At 44.1% G+C, this 15,888-nt stretch overlaps 1 protein-coding gene and 1 long non-coding RNA gene across 2 annotated transcripts; both read left to right on the top strand.

The window, feature by feature from the left end:
• Window positions 1-2,635: 2,635 nt before the first annotated feature.
• Window positions 2,636-11,298, top strand: LOC112253767 (polyhomeotic-like protein 1). The gene is made up of 15 exons (XM_024425742.2): window positions 2,636-2,815; window positions 3,436-3,557; window positions 3,909-4,022; window positions 5,409-5,474; window positions 5,599-5,742; window positions 5,828-5,992; window positions 6,125-6,206; window positions 6,342-7,045; window positions 7,128-7,269; window positions 7,463-7,641; window positions 7,783-7,849; window positions 8,189-8,276; window positions 8,431-8,602; window positions 9,691-9,931; window positions 10,350-11,298. Exons 2-15 carry the CDS (start codon window positions 3,441-3,443, stop codon window positions 10,499-10,501), a joined length of 2,433 nt encoding a protein of 810 aa, XP_024281510.1. The 5' UTR covers window positions 2,636-2,815; window positions 3,436-3,440; the 3' UTR covers window positions 10,502-11,298.
• A 1,068-nt stretch (window positions 11,299-12,366) lies between these two features.
• On the top strand, window positions 12,367-12,917 carry LOC121840628. The gene is made up of 3 exons (XR_006079743.1): window positions 12,367-12,481; window positions 12,791-12,842; window positions 12,873-12,917. It is a non-coding gene; the product is annotated as an uncharacterized LOC121840628 (long non-coding RNA).
• The last annotated feature ends 2,971 nt before the right edge of the window (window positions 12,918-15,888 follow it).

Here is a 15,888-nt window from a genome sequence, read left to right as displayed (position 1 = left end):
GAAATACCTTGGACAGGACTATTATTTAAAGAAAGAAGTTGGGTGATCAATAAAAACAGGTACAGAGAGATAGGACAACCTTGCCTAATTCCTCTCTTTAACTCAAATCTAGGTGAGGTGCCATATTTCAATTTGATAGAGCTGTTACCATTTGTATAGAGTCTTAATAACCTTACGAAAAAATCCCCAAAGCCAAGTCTCTCAAGGGAGTGGAAGAGGAACTGACGCTCTACTATGTCAAATCCTTTATAAAAATCTAAAAAATAATATGAAGCTGTCCTCAGTTATTAGGTCTGAGTAGTCATGTATGTCTAATACTAGTCTGATTGTAACGTTCATCGTCTTAAGTGGTAAGTGTCCATTTCAATAAGACAAATTGAACACCACAAAAATACAAAATAACAAAGTGAAACAAACGAAACGGTCCCGTGTGGTAACAAACACGGAAAATAATCACCCACAACTCAAAAGTGAAACCAGGCTACCTAAATATGGCTCTCAATCAGGGACAACGACTGACAGCTGCCTCTGATTGAGAACCATACCAGGCCAAACACAGAAATAGCAAATCATAGAAAAACTAACATAGACAACCCACCCAGCTCACGCCCTGACCATACTAAAACAAAGACATAATAAAAGAACTAAGGTCAGAACATGACAGTACCCCCCCCGTCCAAAGGTGCAGACTCCGCAAAACCTAAACCTATAGGGGAGGGTCTGTGCGGGTGTCTGTCCGCGGTGGCGGCTCTGGCGCGGGACGTGGGCCCCACTCCACCATAGTCCTTCTCCGCCTCTTTACCCGCCTCCGTGGCCTCTTTAACGCGGCGACCCTTGCCGCCGACCTCGGACTGGGGACCCAAGCCACAGGTCCAGAATGGATGGGAGATTCCGGAAGCTCTGGCGTGAAGGGCGATTCCGGCAGCGCCGGCGAACCCGGCAGCTCCTGGCTGACGGGAGACTCCGGCAGCTCAGGACAGACGGGAGACTCCGGCAGCTCAGGATAGACGGGAGAGTCTGGCAGCGCTGGGCAGGAGGAAGACTCTGACAGCGCTGAGCAGGCGGGAGCACCTGTAGGAAGGAGATGGAGAGACAGCCTGGTGCAGGGGGCTGCCACCGGAGGGCTGGTGCATGGAGGTGGCACCGGATAGACCGGACCGTGAAGGCGCACTGGAGCTCTCGAGCACCGAGCCTGCCCAACCCTACCTGGCTGAATGCTCCCCGTAGCCAGGCCAGTGCGGTGAGGTGGAATAGCCCGCCCTGGGCTGTGCTGGCGAACCGGGGACACCATGGGTAGGGCTGGTGCCATGTACCCCGGCCCGAGGAGACACACTGGAGACCAGATGCGCTGAGCCGGCTTCATGGCACCTGGCTCGATGCCCACTCTAGCCCGGCCGATACGAGGCACTGCTACGTACCGCACCGGGTTATGCCTGCGCACCGGGGACACCGTGATCCTCACGGCATAACACGGTGCCTGCCTGGTCCCTCTCTCTCCACGGTAAGCACGGGGAGTTGGCGCAGGTCTCCTACCTGACTTCGCCACCCTCCCCGTGTGCCTCCCCCCAATACATTTTTTGGGATTGCCTCTCGGGCTTTCAGCCGCGCTGCCTCCTCATACCACCGCCTCTCGGCTTTCGCTGCCTCCAGCTCAGCCTTGGGGCGGCGATATTCTCCAGCCTGTAGCCAGTGTCCCTTTCCGTCCAGAAAAGAACTAAGGTCAGAACGTGGCACTGATATTGTTAGAAATATGTCTGTTCCTCATAAAGCCAGACTGTGTTTCATCAATGATTGCATCCAGGACTTCTTTTATTCTTTTTGCAAGTGGTAAGCCGAATATCTTATAGTCATTATTAAGAAGACAAATTGGATGCCAGTTATTGATGAGCAGCACTTATTTTTTAGGCTTAGGTATCAGAGTTATTAACCCCTGAGAACATTGTTTTTAATACTCTCTAAAAAAAAAGACTTCAAATAGGAAGGGAGCTACTTGTTCAGAAAATAATTTGTAAAATTCTGATACAATTCCATCAACACCTGGTGATTTATTGTTCTTTAGATGTTTGGTAGACTCTATAATCTCTTCAACTTTGATGGGTTCATCACACTGTTTAGATTCTATATCACTGAGTCAAAAACATATATGTGGATTCCTGACAATACGTAGAGCTATACAAATTTCTGTAAAAATTGCTACAGTATTTAGCGATTAATTTTGGGTCATCTGTAATAACACCATCAATGTTTAACTTATGGATAGTGTTATTTGTAGAGTGAAATATCTAAAGTCTAAAGAAATGGGATGAATTCTGTTCTCCCTCCTCAATCCATTTTTTCCTAGATCTAATAAAGGCTCCTTCTGCTTTGAATCTATATATATTATCCAGTTAATTTTGTAACTCAATCAGTTCCACCTTCTCCTCCCTGAGAGGCCTGCTGGGGACCTCTGAGAAAGGGACGTTATCTTAATGATCACCTTTTCCTCATCAGCTCTTCTGGTCTTAGCAAGATTACTACCACATTTTCTAAGGTATTTGGACACCTAAAATTTAAAGAGCTCGGAGTTCTTGCAATAATTGGATTGGGCTACTGTTCTGTCTCTGATGCATCTCAATGACGTAATTTTTGGCGCCGGAAAGGAACGGTAAAGAAAGAGAGGGGGCGGGATTTTTCTCATCTGCCTCACCGTTGTTTGCTTCAAACAATAATCTGAAAAACATCAAAGATTCCTTCCAAAAGCAAATTGCGTAAAACGTTTACGGATAAAAGCTGGATTTTATATTAAAAAGTACAAATAAAGGTCCAGGAGATTGAGGTAAGAGAAAGATTTCACAAAGTCTTGCGGTTAACTTATTATCTAGCTCTAGCTTAATATCTAGCTATGCTAATGTTAGCCATATGCACTATTGCTGCAATGATCTCGCCTAGTTTTTGTTCTAATTCAACATTGCCAGTCATTGAAAGTAAATTATATAGCTAGCTAATATCAAAACGCAATTGGCTGTCCTTAATTTTGAATGTCTATTTTAACGTTTTAAACGTTTGGAAGAGCAACTTCTTGTCGGTCCTTGTTCCCTTCTGGCTGCATCCCTCGGTCATCGATCATGTTGTTGACAGCCAGCCAGCCTCCTACCGCTAATGACAATTTCACCCATTGCATTCGCTAGCTAAAAATAGCAACTGCAAAAACATACAGCAAGATATAGCTTTAGCAGTTATGGCCAGTTAATTTATAGACTAGATTAGAACGTGATAACTAGGTAGGGGTCTATTGAGGTCAAATGTGTGATACTGAGAATATAGATTTCTAGGTTATACAATTAACTTTGCAATTGTTATGGTATATATTTTCATATAAGAAAGAAAAATAATAATGATTTGACAGTACTGTAAGAAATTAGTGCATGATTTGATTGACATTTGTGTTTTGTGCAGAGAGCATGGATGCAGGTGATGACCAGAACACGGCCTCTACCAATGGGAATGCTCCGTCTGCTGGGAACACCCGCCCTCCCCAGATAGCCCACATGTCTCTGTATGAGAGGCAAGCTGTGCAGGTGATTTTATTTTAAAAAGCCTGCACTGAATGTTGAACGACTAGCCTTGTCTAGGAATGGTCAGTCAAGAAGAGCATGTTCATACTGGAGGGTTGCTGGTATACAATCCTAGATGTCATTGCCTGCAGTTGTGCCCTAGAGCAAGGCACTTAACCCCCCCCACAACAACAGCTCCCCGGGCGCCCAGTGTTGCAGCCCCCCGCACCTCTCCAGAAAATACCTGTATGTGTGTCTTTCGTAGTGGTTGGGTTAAAAGCGGAAGTCAAATTTCCCTTGGACCTTGTGTGTATTTGAACAATGAAGTGATGTTAATCTTAATGAATATGATGTTGAGGATGATATACTCTCTAGGCCCTTCAGGCGCTGCAGAGACAGCCGAACGCAGCCCAGTACTTCCAGCAGCTCATGCTGCAGCAGCAAATCAACAGTGCCCAGCAGCTTCACAACCTGGCTGCCGTGCAACAGGTAATAATAACACAATAATAACGGGTAGCACAACAGCTAATAACACAATGAAAGGTAACAGAACAGGCAATAACACAATAACAGGTAGCACAACAGCTAATAACACAATGAAAGGTAACAGAACAGGTAATAACACAATAACAGGTAACACAACAGCTAATAACACAATGAAAGGTAACAGAACAGGTAATAACACAATAACAGGTAACACAACAGCTAATAACACAATAACAGGTAGCACAACAGGTAATAAGACTAATGGGTAACAGCTAATAACACAGTAGCAGGTAACAACAGGTAATAACACTATTATACCATGGCATTGTTTCTGATTGGCTTGAATGGCATTCTAGAGCATGCATTATTTCCCTATAACACACTGTAGAAATCAATGGCTGTAGTTCATTCTTGCATGTTCTGTTGAGCTGCTTTTGAAAGCAAAAGTTGAATTGAAAGCATTGGTATTGTTGAATTCGATGTTCATAGTAGCAAGCTAGGTATGATGTTTTGGTTAGCTAAACTAGCAAGTTTGTTTGTTTACTAAGACAACTGTAGCTATCTAGTAAACTTGCTAGCTACTTCAGTGGATGTTGAACACATTTCTACCGGCAAATTAACACGTCTAGCAGTAAATGTGTTAAATTATAGTCATGGTATAAAAGGGATAATCAACTCAGGACTTTGCGTTCTCTGGAAAATAATGCAACCCCGTGGAAGGTCAGTTCCACTTCGCTAGCGCATCGTGGAACACACCTTCCACGTCATTCATTATTTTCCATAGAACGCATCACCCGTCGTTAGTTATCCCTTACATAACAGGTTAGTTATCCCTTAGTTATCCCTTACATAACAGGTTAGTTATCCCTTAGTTATCCCTTACATAACAGGTTAGTTATCCCTTAGTTATCCCTTACATAACAGGTTAGTTATCCCTTTCATAACAGGTTAGTTATCCCTTAGTTATCCCTTACATAACAGGTTAGTTATCCCTTAGTTATCCCTTACATAACAGGTTAGTTATCCCCTAGTTATCCCTTACATAACAGGTTAGTTATCCCTTAGTTATCCCTTACATAACAGGTTAGTTATCCCTTAGTTATCCCTTACATAACAGGTTAGTTATCCCTTTCATAACAGGTTAGTTATCCCTTAGTTATCCCTTACATAACAGGTTAGTTATCCCTTACATAACAGGTTAGTTATCCCTTACATAACAGGTTAGTTATCCCTTAGTTATCCCTTACATAACAGGTTAGTTATCCCTTAGTTATCCCTTACATAACAGGTTAGTTATCCCACAATAACAATAAGCAGAGGAATGCACTGCCACAACGTTCAAAGTTTTTACTTTCTCTTGACCTCTTTCATTTTGTGTTTCTCTCTCAGGCCACCCTCGCTGCTAGTCGCCAGTCCAACTCTCCCAACCACAGTGTCTCCCAAGCAACCACCACTGTAAGTTTCACAGTCAATATTTCAAATAAAACATGGCAAGCGCTGTTATCCTTAATTGCAGTTTCTTAGCTTTCTTTGAGATTCCTCACATATGGCAGCGTCAACATTTTCCCTCTTGTCACAGGTCAATCTGAGCACCGCCTCTGGGGGAGGAACCATGACCAATACCCGCCCCCTCGGCCCTGCCACGTCAGTGACATCATCAGCTCTCAACCAATCAGTGTTGCTGGGTGGGAACTCAGCCGGACAGGGCCAGATGTACCTGAGAGTGAGTTGAACGAGGAGAATACTTTTTTTGTCAATTGAGAAGGAGCCTCTTTATATTCAATAACCTCTGACCTATGAGCCCACAGGTCAACCGCTCCCTCAGGGCACCCCTCGCAGCCTCCCAGCTCATCTTCATGCCTGGTGGCACAGCAACGGCTGCTGTGGCGACAGTTGCACAGCAACAGCCTCAGCAACAACAGCAGCAACAGGAAGTCCATCCCACCTCCAATGCCCAATCCGACAATGACCAGGTAGTAACCACTTCCTGTTGTGAGAAGCAATTTTTTTTCAGTCAACATTTGTCTGTAATTAAGATTTTGCACAGATAATATTGTTTCTAATTGTTTGCCTTATTTTCTCTCTCCCTCTACTAACTCTCTCAGGTGCAGAACCTGGCTCTCCACTGTATCTCCACTCCCAGAGTGGCCGCAGTGAAGACGGAGTTTCCAGACAGGAGAGATGCAGGTGAAAGGACTAATCTTTGACTCCAATATGCAGACACAATTCTATATCAATTTGTGTGCCACTAAGATGCAAAGAACTGTCTCTCTCATTCCAACTTTAAACATGCTTTAAACTCTCTCTCTCTCCCTCTATCAGCCAACTATTCTTTTAGTCAACAACAACATTCTCAGCAGCAACAGCAGCAGTTCTCTCAGAACACCCAGCAGCAACAGCAACAAATGGCCAACAAACTGACTAGCTACACTCATCCCACTGCTCTCCCCAGTATAAATGTCAAGACTGGAAACCAGCTGAATATGGCCCCAACCGCTGCCACCTCAGTTCCTGCCTCCTCCTCCCCCTCTCCCACGCTCCCTCTCTCCCAGCTCCTCATCTCCCCCTCAGGCCTTTGTCAGGCCCGGGCGGTAACCACGGTTACCCCTGCTGCCACGGTGACGCACATCCTAGTGCCCACCTCCAACGTTCCTACTTCCTCCCAGGGCTACCCCATAGGTTCAGTCGCTCCCAAAACTAACGTCAACACCCAGACCTTGGTGGTGCAGCCACTGCAGCAGTCCAACACTAACATGGACAAGGTGAGCCACAGCTCTGGCCCTGTGCACATACAGCCCAAAACCTCACAGGGTCACCGCTTACCTGTCCAGCTTCCCCCACGCCACCCTCCACCTATCCTCCCGGCTCCGCCCAACACGGGGTGTCATCACCCGCCCCATGTCCCAGTCCAGCTGGTGGGAGCTAGGCAGGGCTCAGTAGGAAACTCCCAGGCTTTGGCACAGGCCCGAAGCTGCTGCCCCCAGGACAACGGCACCGCTATAGCCTCTACTGGAGGGAACACCACGGTAACCCTCTTAGATACTAAAAGAGTTGGGATGTGTGTGTGTGTGTGTGTTAATCAAAACTTGTCTCTTCCTGTTGCATCAGGCAAAGCCTGCAATTGGCTCATTGAAGAGGAAGTCGGAAACTGATGCAACCAATGAGATGGCAGTCGAACTTTCCCAACTTTGCTGTCCACCAATGAGAGATTCTGCCCCTCCTCTATCTCCCGCCCCCACGTTGGACTCAGGTAAGATGTCTGAAGACATAATGTATGTTCTTGTTTAGTTGAATCCTATCTAAGGTTGGCGATCGCTTGATACAAGGATCTAAGGTTAAGTTGTAAAACTTAGATTCATATTTTGTTTTTTGAATTAATAGTGTAAAAACTCACACTCTTTTCTACCCTGGTTCCCTCACTTCCTCTCTCTCCTTTTCTCCAGCTCCTAAAGTGGTGCCAGCCTTCTCCTCTCCCCCCACCCTGTCTCTGCCTCTGCCCCTGTCTCGGGGAGTGGGGGGTCAGGGAGACAGAGCCCCTCTGCCCCAGGCAGTGGTCAAACCTCAGGTCCTCACCCACCTCATAGAGGGTTTTGTTATCCAGGAGGGAGCTGAGCCTTTCCCTGTGAGTTCACATACCTGGCTAGCACCTAGCTACCTGCTTACCATGGATCAGGAGAGGAGATGTGGTTTTGTTTGCACAGAACTTTGCTTTAGGGCCAGAACATATTCTTCTCTAACACCTAAACTTGACATTGATTGACAGGTGACTGGGCCAGTGAAGGAGCCTCTAGCCATGGGTGTTCAACAGGCTGACAATGGAGGCCCTGCAGGTTAGTGGGTGGTATATTTTCTACCTTCCTTAAAGAATACACTCCATACCAGCTGACTAATGCACCAGCCTTTTATTTTGATTTGATTCTGCCTCTGATCCAGTTGTCTGTGAGAGGTTGCAGTACTATAGCTTGATTCTGTACAGTAGTTGTCATCCCTAGCATAGGAGGCTGGTGGGATGAGCTATACAAGGATGGAATCATTGTAATGTGTTTGACAACGTTCCATTTATTACATTCCAGCCATTACAATGAGCCCGTCCTCCTATAGCTCCTCCCACCAGCCTCCTCTGACCCCTAGTCATCTCTGTACTAACAGTCTGACTCTCTCCTCACCAGTGTTGAAGTGTGAGTACTGTGAGAGCTTGGCTCCAGCCAGCCAGTTCAGGGGCTCCAAGAGGTTCTGCTCCAAGACCTGCGCTAAGAGGTACCCTAGCTACCTCACCTGTCTTCTCACAATATCACACACCTCTCTGACCAGAACAGGTCTACACTTTAAAGTCAGCACTGTTGACATCACATTTTTGCCCTGGGTGCAGCCAACACTATTGACTCCTTGTGCTTTGTCCACTCTCCTCCAGATACAATGTGAGCTGCAGTCATCACTTCCAGGTCAGTAGGGGGCGAGCTTCTGCACGGCCGCCTGGTCCTCCCGTTCCCCCAGACAACATCGTCAGACGCAGGGGTCCTCGCAGGAGTAGCTCGGAGATCGCCTGCGCTAAAATAGCCGGCAGACATTTGCCTGTCAAGGAGGTAAAGGGGATGTTTCTGATCCATGAAATAGAAATGTTGTTGTTTACTCTCCTCCTGTTTCAAGTTTGAATGTCACATACACAAGTACAGTGAAAATAGTTTCTAACCAGCTCTAACCCCAACACTACAGTAATCAATAACAATGTAATACTAAAACTAAAAAGGTAGAACTGAAACACACCAGAGAGAAGAACATGATAAAGTAAGTAAGCATACTATACTGAACACAAATATAAACACAACATGTAAAGTGTTGGTCCCATGTTTCATGAGCTGAAATAAAAGATCCCAGAAACTTTCCATACCCTCAAAAAGCTTATTTCTCTCAATTTATTTGCACACATTTGTTTATATTCCTGTTAGTGAGCATTTCTCCCTTGTCAAGATAAACCATCCACCTGACAGGTGTGCCATGTCAAGAAGCTGATTAAACAGCATTATCATTACACAGGTGCACTTTGTGCTGGGGACAATAAAAGGCCACTCTAAAATGTTTTGTTTTGTCACACAACAAAATAGACGTCACAAGTTTTGAGGGAGCGTGCAATTGGCATGCTGATTGCAGAAATGTCCACCAGAACTGTTTCCAGATAATTTAATATTAATTTCTGTACCATAAACCGCCTCCAACTTTGTTTTAGAGAATTTGGCAGTATGTTGAGTGGTCAGCTGATGTCAACATTGTGAACAGAGTGCCCCATGGTGGGGTTATGGTATGGGCAGGCATAAGCTACGGACAATAAACACAATTGCATTTTATTGATGGCAATTTGAATTCACAAAAATACAGTGATGAGATCCTGAGGACATTTTTTTGTTGTTGTTGCTATCTTTGGCCAAAAGATGCTTATCTGTACTCCCAGTAGGGAAATCCATAGATGAGGACCTAATGAAGTTATTTCAGTTGACTGATTTCCTCATATGAACTGTAACTCAGTAAAATCAATGAAATTGTTGCATGATGTGTTTATAGTTTTCTTCAGTGTGTATGTATAATATACATACATACATACATACAGGATCAGCTCCAGTACCATTAAACTGCAGGCCTACATGTATGACGCTCTTCTCTCTATGATTGGCTGTAGTGTCGTTCTGAGTCCAGTCGCTCAGAGGATGTGTCCAGCTGTGACGGAGAGGAGGAGGAGGAAGATTCCCCATCACTCTCCCCTAGCTCCTCCCTCTCCTGCCCTAGGCCTGCCCACTGTGATCCCCATTTGGACGACTCAGCTCAAGGCAGCCTCCCATTGGACGAGGCCAACTTCCTGTCTGGGAGCCCCGCCCATTGGGGTGTGGAGGAGGTCTGCAGGTTCATCTCTTCACTACAAGGTCAGTACTCATTCATTAACAGTCAATGAAGTAAACAATGAATTATTAAGAGTCTTCATAGTAGGGGAATCTGTAAAAATGGAACCCATGGCCAACTGGTCAATTAGATCAGGGTTTCCCAAACTGGGTCCTGGGGCCACGTTTTGGGTTTTTCCCTAGCACTACACATCTGATTCAAACGTTCAAGCCTGAGATGATGAGTTGCTTATTTGAATCAGCTTCGTAGTGCTTGGGCAAAAACCTAAATGTGCATCCAGGGGGGCCCCAGGACCCAGTTTAGGTAACCTTGAATTAGATCAAAGAAACCAGGAGTTCTGGTTTGCCCATAACCCACGCCAAAGTGTATTTTAGGTCGATGTTCATTGCTAGTGAGCAGTCCCTTTTCATAGCGCATTCACTCTCTCTCCTCCCCTCCCAGGTTGTGAGGACCTGGCTGCCCAGTTCCTGTCACAGGAGATAGACGGACAGGCCCTGCTGCTACTCAGAGAAGAACACCTAATCTCCACCATGAACATCAAACTAGGACCCGCCCTCAAGATCTGTGCCTTCATCAACAGCCTACGAGACTGACAGGGGAGGGAGGATGAAAAGGCGTTTCAATGAACTTGAAACTGGGACCCACACTAAAGACTTGTATTAGTGACATTCAAGCCTGAGACCAAGACTGAATGAGAGGGGAAAATGGGTTGATTTTGATCATAAACATCAATCATTTTAGAGACTAGATGAAGAGAAGGGGGTTAAATATAGGTAAGAGGGGAAATAATTAGAATATGCTTTGACTTTACTGGACATTGATTGTGCAAAAAATCTGTTATGAGTGAGAGGTGAGCATGAGCATCAGATAGTCTGTCTTTAGAGTTCATGTTTGTGAGGTAAACTGACAAAGCATGGGTGAGTTCATGTATGTGTGTGTCTGTCAGTAGAAACATATACATACTCATGTGACACTGCAAACGTGGTCACCTACAGTAACCGTGGCTAGCTAGCTAGGACAGTTCAAGTTGCCTTTTTCTACATTTCAACGGTGCTATAACCATAGTGTTATTATTGAAAATGGTCCATTTCACTTTTCTTTTTACAAAGTGGATTTGTAATGTTAATGTAGATGCCAGGCTCTAATTAAGTGTATGAAAGGACATTGAAGAGCTTTAACAAATCGTTTTTTTATTTCACCAGATATGACTCTTTTATAGCTTTGATCTTTTGTACTACAATCAAAGTTATTATTTTGGTGTGGAAGTTTTTCATGGAGGGGGATGTAGTGAATATTAGTAACTGACTGAACTACCTGAATATGGGTATTTGTCCTGAGAGGGGAGATACTCTGTGTATGCAGTACTACCAATAAACACCTGTTACTGGAACTAGGCTCTGAGTGTTGTTTGTATATGGCCGCTACAGACTGTCAGGGCTATTTAACTCTGGTCCTGGAGGGCTGAAACACTTCTGTTTTTTGTTTCTACTTGGTAGTTTAATTGCACTCACCTGTTGTCCCAGGTCTGAACCAGTCCCTTATTAGGATAGGATGAAAACTAGAAATGTTTCAGCCCTCTGGGACTGATACTACTCTGAACAAAAATACAAACACAACATGTAAAATTTTGGTCCCATGTTTCATGAGCTGAAATAAAAGATCCCAGAAATGTTAAGTATGCACAAAAAGCTTAGTTTTCTCAAATTTTGTACACAAATTTGTTTATATCCCTGTTAATGAGCATTTCTCCTTTGCCAAGATAATCCATCCTGACAGGTGTGGCATATCAAGAAGCTGATTAAACAGCATGGTCGTTACCCAGGTTTGCCTTGTGCTAGCAACTCCAAAAGGTGCAGTTTTGTCACACAACAGAATGCCACAGACATCTCAAGTTTTGAGGGAGTGTGTAATTGGCATGCTGACTGCAGGAATGTCCACCAGAGCTGTTAGCAAATAATGTAAATTGCTCTGCCATAAACAGCCTCCAATGTCGCTGTAGGCGAGCAGTTTGCTCATGTCAACATTGTGAACAGACTGTTCCATGGTGGCGGTGGGGTTATGGTATGAGCAAGCATAAACTATGAACAACAAACACAATTGCATTTTATCGATTGGCAATTTGAATGCACAAATATACAGCAATGAGATCCTGAGGCCCATTTTTTTTAAAGGTATCTGTAACCAACAAATGCATATATTTATTCCTTGTCAATTAACATCCATAAATTAGGGCCTAATGAATTTATTTATATTGACTAATTTCCTAATTGACTAATATGAACTGTTTTTGTTCAGTATAATTAGCCCTGACTCTATAGTGGCATTTCAATGACTTGTAGGGTTCTCACTGCGCAATGATACAATCACTGAAGGCCAAACCCCTGTAACGCCTGGCTTGTAGAAAAGCATTAAGTAGAAGAAGAAAAAACAGCCACTGGCACAGAGTAAAAGAATTCAAAAGACAAAAAGGTTTGGGAGCCACTGAAACAGAGTACTGCTGACCAATTCAGATGAGAAAAAGGTTTGGGAGCCACTGAAACAGAGTACTGCTGACCAATTCAGATGAGAAAAAGGTTTGGGAGCCACTGTTTGACCAATTCAGATGAGCCACTGAAACAGAGTACTGCTGACCAATTCAGATGAGAAAAAGGTTTGGGAGCCACTGAAACAGAGTACTGATGAGAAAAAGGTTTGGGAGCCACTGAAACAGAGTACAATTCAGATGAGAAAAAGGTTTGGGAGCCACTGTTTTTGGGAGCCACTGAAACAGAGTACTGCTGACCAATTCAGATGAGAAAAGGTGAAACAGAGTACTGCTGACCAATTCAGATGAGAAAAGGTTTGGGAGCCACTGAAACAGAGTACTCTGAGATGAGAAAAAGGTTTGGGAGCCACTGAAACAGAGTACTGCTGACCAATTCAGATGAGAAAAAGGTTTGGGAGCCAGCCACTGATGAGAAAAAGGTTTGGGAGCCACTGAAACAGAGTACTGCTGACCAATTCAGATGAGAAAAAGGTTTGGGAGCCAAAACAGAGTACTGTGACCAATTCAGATGAGAAAAAGGTTTGGGAGCCACTGAAACAGAGTACTGCTGACCAATTCAGATGAGAGAAAAAGGTTTGGGAGCCACTGAAACAGAGTACTGCTGAAAAATGAGAAAAGTTTGGGAGCCACTGAAACAGAGTACTGCTGACCAATTCAGATGAGAAAAAGGTTTGGGAGCCACTGAAACAGAGTACTGCTGACCAATTCAGATGAGAAAAAGGTTTGGGAGCCACTGAAACAGAGTACTGCTGACCAATTCAGATGAGAAAAAGGTTTGGGAGCCACTGAAACAGAGTACTGCTGACCAATTCAGATGAGAAAAGCCACTGGTTTGGATGAGCCACTGAAACAGAGTACTGCTGACCAATTCAGATGAGAAAAAGGTTTGGGAGCCACTGAAAAGAGCACCAATCAGATGAGAAAAAGGTTTGGGAGCCACTGAAACAGAGTACTGCTGACCAATTCAGATGAGAAAAAGCATCACTGTGAACGGTTTTAATTGACATTGATAAACTTCTATCTTGATTCACATTGTGGAGAGTGTGCAAATGACGTGACTTCAGATGTGCTCATTTACAGTAGAACATCAACCACTGAACTCTGACCTTCCATATAGCTTGTACCAAATATCCCACTCATTTATCCCACTCATTTACCATAGAACAAAAAATTGTCACAGTTCCGGTCTGCTTAAGGGGTGGCACCATGGCATTAGCGGCTGAGTCTGGTCTACTTAATTTCATTGATTGTTTATGAACCAGAAAAAAGGAGTGAGTGAGATTTTGCTTCCTCTTCCGGGAGGTTTCATGATCACATGACCTGACCAGAACAAACTGGAGGCGCAACCAGGGTCCTGAGTTTTTCCTGTTCACCTTACGTGGTCAGGAGAATTCAACTCTGGTCCTACTTATGAGACAGGTGTATTTAAAGTTAGAATCATTAGTTGCTACATACATTTTTGGACTTAAAATGATAAATGAAGTGTCACAAAACAACTTATAAACACCTTATAAACCTCTAATGAAGCCTGGTGTCTCCACCCATGTGTTCTTTCAGTCCCTCAAATCACAACAAAAAGAATGATTTCTAGTCATATATTATTACTCCTATTACACAATCATTTTGAAGACGAGATTTGTAAACCTTCATAAACAGCAGTGATGGGCAACTCAAGTCCTCGGAGCCGGAGTGGTGTCACACTTTTCTCCATCCCTAGCAAACGCAGGTGATTAAACTAAATGTATTCTAAACTGAAGATCCTGATTAGTTGATTATTGGAGTCAGATACGTTAGCTGGGGCTAGGACACAATTGTGGCACCAATCAGGCCCCTGAGGACTGGAGTTGCCCATCCCTGATATACAGTATATACACTACTGTTCAAACGTTTGGGGTCATTTAGAAATGTCCTTGTTTTTTAAAGAAAAACATTTTTTTGTCCATTAAAAAAAACATCAAATTGATCAGAAATACAGTGTAGACATTGTTAATGTTGTAAATGACTATTGTAGATGGAAACGGCTGATTTCTAGTGGAATATCTACATAGGCGTACAGGCCTATTATCAGCAACCATCACTCCTGTGTTCCAATGGCACGTTGTGTTAGCTGATCCAAGTTTATCCTTTTAAAAGGCTAATTGATCATTAGAAAACCCTTTTGCAATTATGTTAGCACAGCTGAAAACTGTTGTTCTGATTAAAGAAGCAATACAACTGGCCTTCTTTAGACTAGTTGAGTATCTGGAGCATCAGCATTTGTGGGTTTGTTTACAGGCTTTAAATGGCCAGATAAAAAAAACTGTCTTCTGAAACTCATCAGTCTATTCTTGTTCTGAGAAATGAAGGCTATTCCATGCGAGAAATTGCCAAGAAACTGAAGATCTCATACAACGCTGTGAACTGCTCCCTTCACAGAACAGCACATACTGGTTCTAACCAGAATATAAAGAGAAGTGGGAGGCCCCGGTGCACAACTGAGCAAGAGGACAAGTACATTAGAGTGTCTAGTTTGAGAAACAGATGCCTCACAAGTCCTCAACTGGCAGCTTCATTAGTACCCGCAAAACACCAGTCTCAACGTCAACAGTGAAGAGGCGACTCCGGGATGCTGGCCTTCTAAACAGAGTTGCAAAGAAAAAGTCATATCTCAGACTGGCCAATAAAAGATTAAGATGGGCAAAAGAACACTGGACAGAGGAAGATTGGAAAAAAGTGACAGACGAATCTAAGTTTGAGGTGTTCGGATCACAAAGAAGAACATTTGTGAGATGCAGAAAAATTAAAAGATGCTGGAGGAGTGCTTGATGCCATCTGTCAAGAATGGTGGAGGCAATGTGATGGTCTGGGGGTGCTTTGGTGGTGGTAAAGTGGGAAATTTGTACAGGGTAAAAGGGATCTTGAAGAAGGAAGACTATCACTCCATTTTGCAACGCCATGCTATACCCTGTGAACGGCACTTAATTGGAGCCAATTTCCTCCTACAACAGGACAATGACCCAAAGACCCTCCAAACTATGCAATAACTATTTGGGGAAGAAGCAGTCAGCTGGTATTCTGTCTATAATGGCATAGTTTGGAGGGTCTTTGCATAGTCTGCATAGTCACCGGATCTCAACCCTATTGAGCTGTTGTGGGAGCAGCTTGACCGTATGGTACATAAGAAGTGCCCATGAAGCCAATCCAAGTTGTGGGAGGTGCTTCAGGGAGCATAGTGTAAAATTTTTTCAGATTGCCTCAACAAATTGACAACTAGAATGCCAAAGGTCTGCAAGGCTGCAAATGAAGGATTCTTTGACGAAAGCAAAGTTTGAAGGACACAACTACCTGGCCTGATGACTCCTTGCTGTCCCCAGTCCATCTGGCCGTGCTGCTGCTCCAGTTTCAACTGTTCTGCCTGCGGCTATGGAACCCTGACCTGTTCACCGGACCTGCTAC

The sequence above is a fragment of the Oncorhynchus tshawytscha genome, linkage group LG23 (assembly GCF_018296145.1).
Source record: "Oncorhynchus tshawytscha isolate Ot180627B linkage group LG23, Otsh_v2.0, whole genome shotgun sequence".
Taxonomy (NCBI): Eukaryota; Metazoa; Chordata; class Actinopteri; order Salmoniformes; family Salmonidae; genus Oncorhynchus; species Oncorhynchus tshawytscha.
The sequence above is the reverse complement of the archived record's forward strand: the minus strand, read 5'-3'. Positions and strand labels throughout refer to the sequence as shown.

Coding starts and splice junctions, on each gene's coding strand:
- LOC112253767 (XM_024425742.2), top strand. CDS start 3,441: ATGGATGCAGGTGATGACCAGAACACGGCCTCTACCAATGGGAATGCT. Junction 3,558..3,908: donor ATGAGAGGCAAGCTGTGCAG/GTGATTTTATTT, acceptor TATACTCTCTAG/GCCCTTCAGGCGCTGCAGAG. Junction 6,207..6,341: donor TCCAGACAGGAGAGATGCAG/GTGAAAGGACTA, acceptor TCCCTCTATCAG/CCAACTATTCTTTTAGTCAA.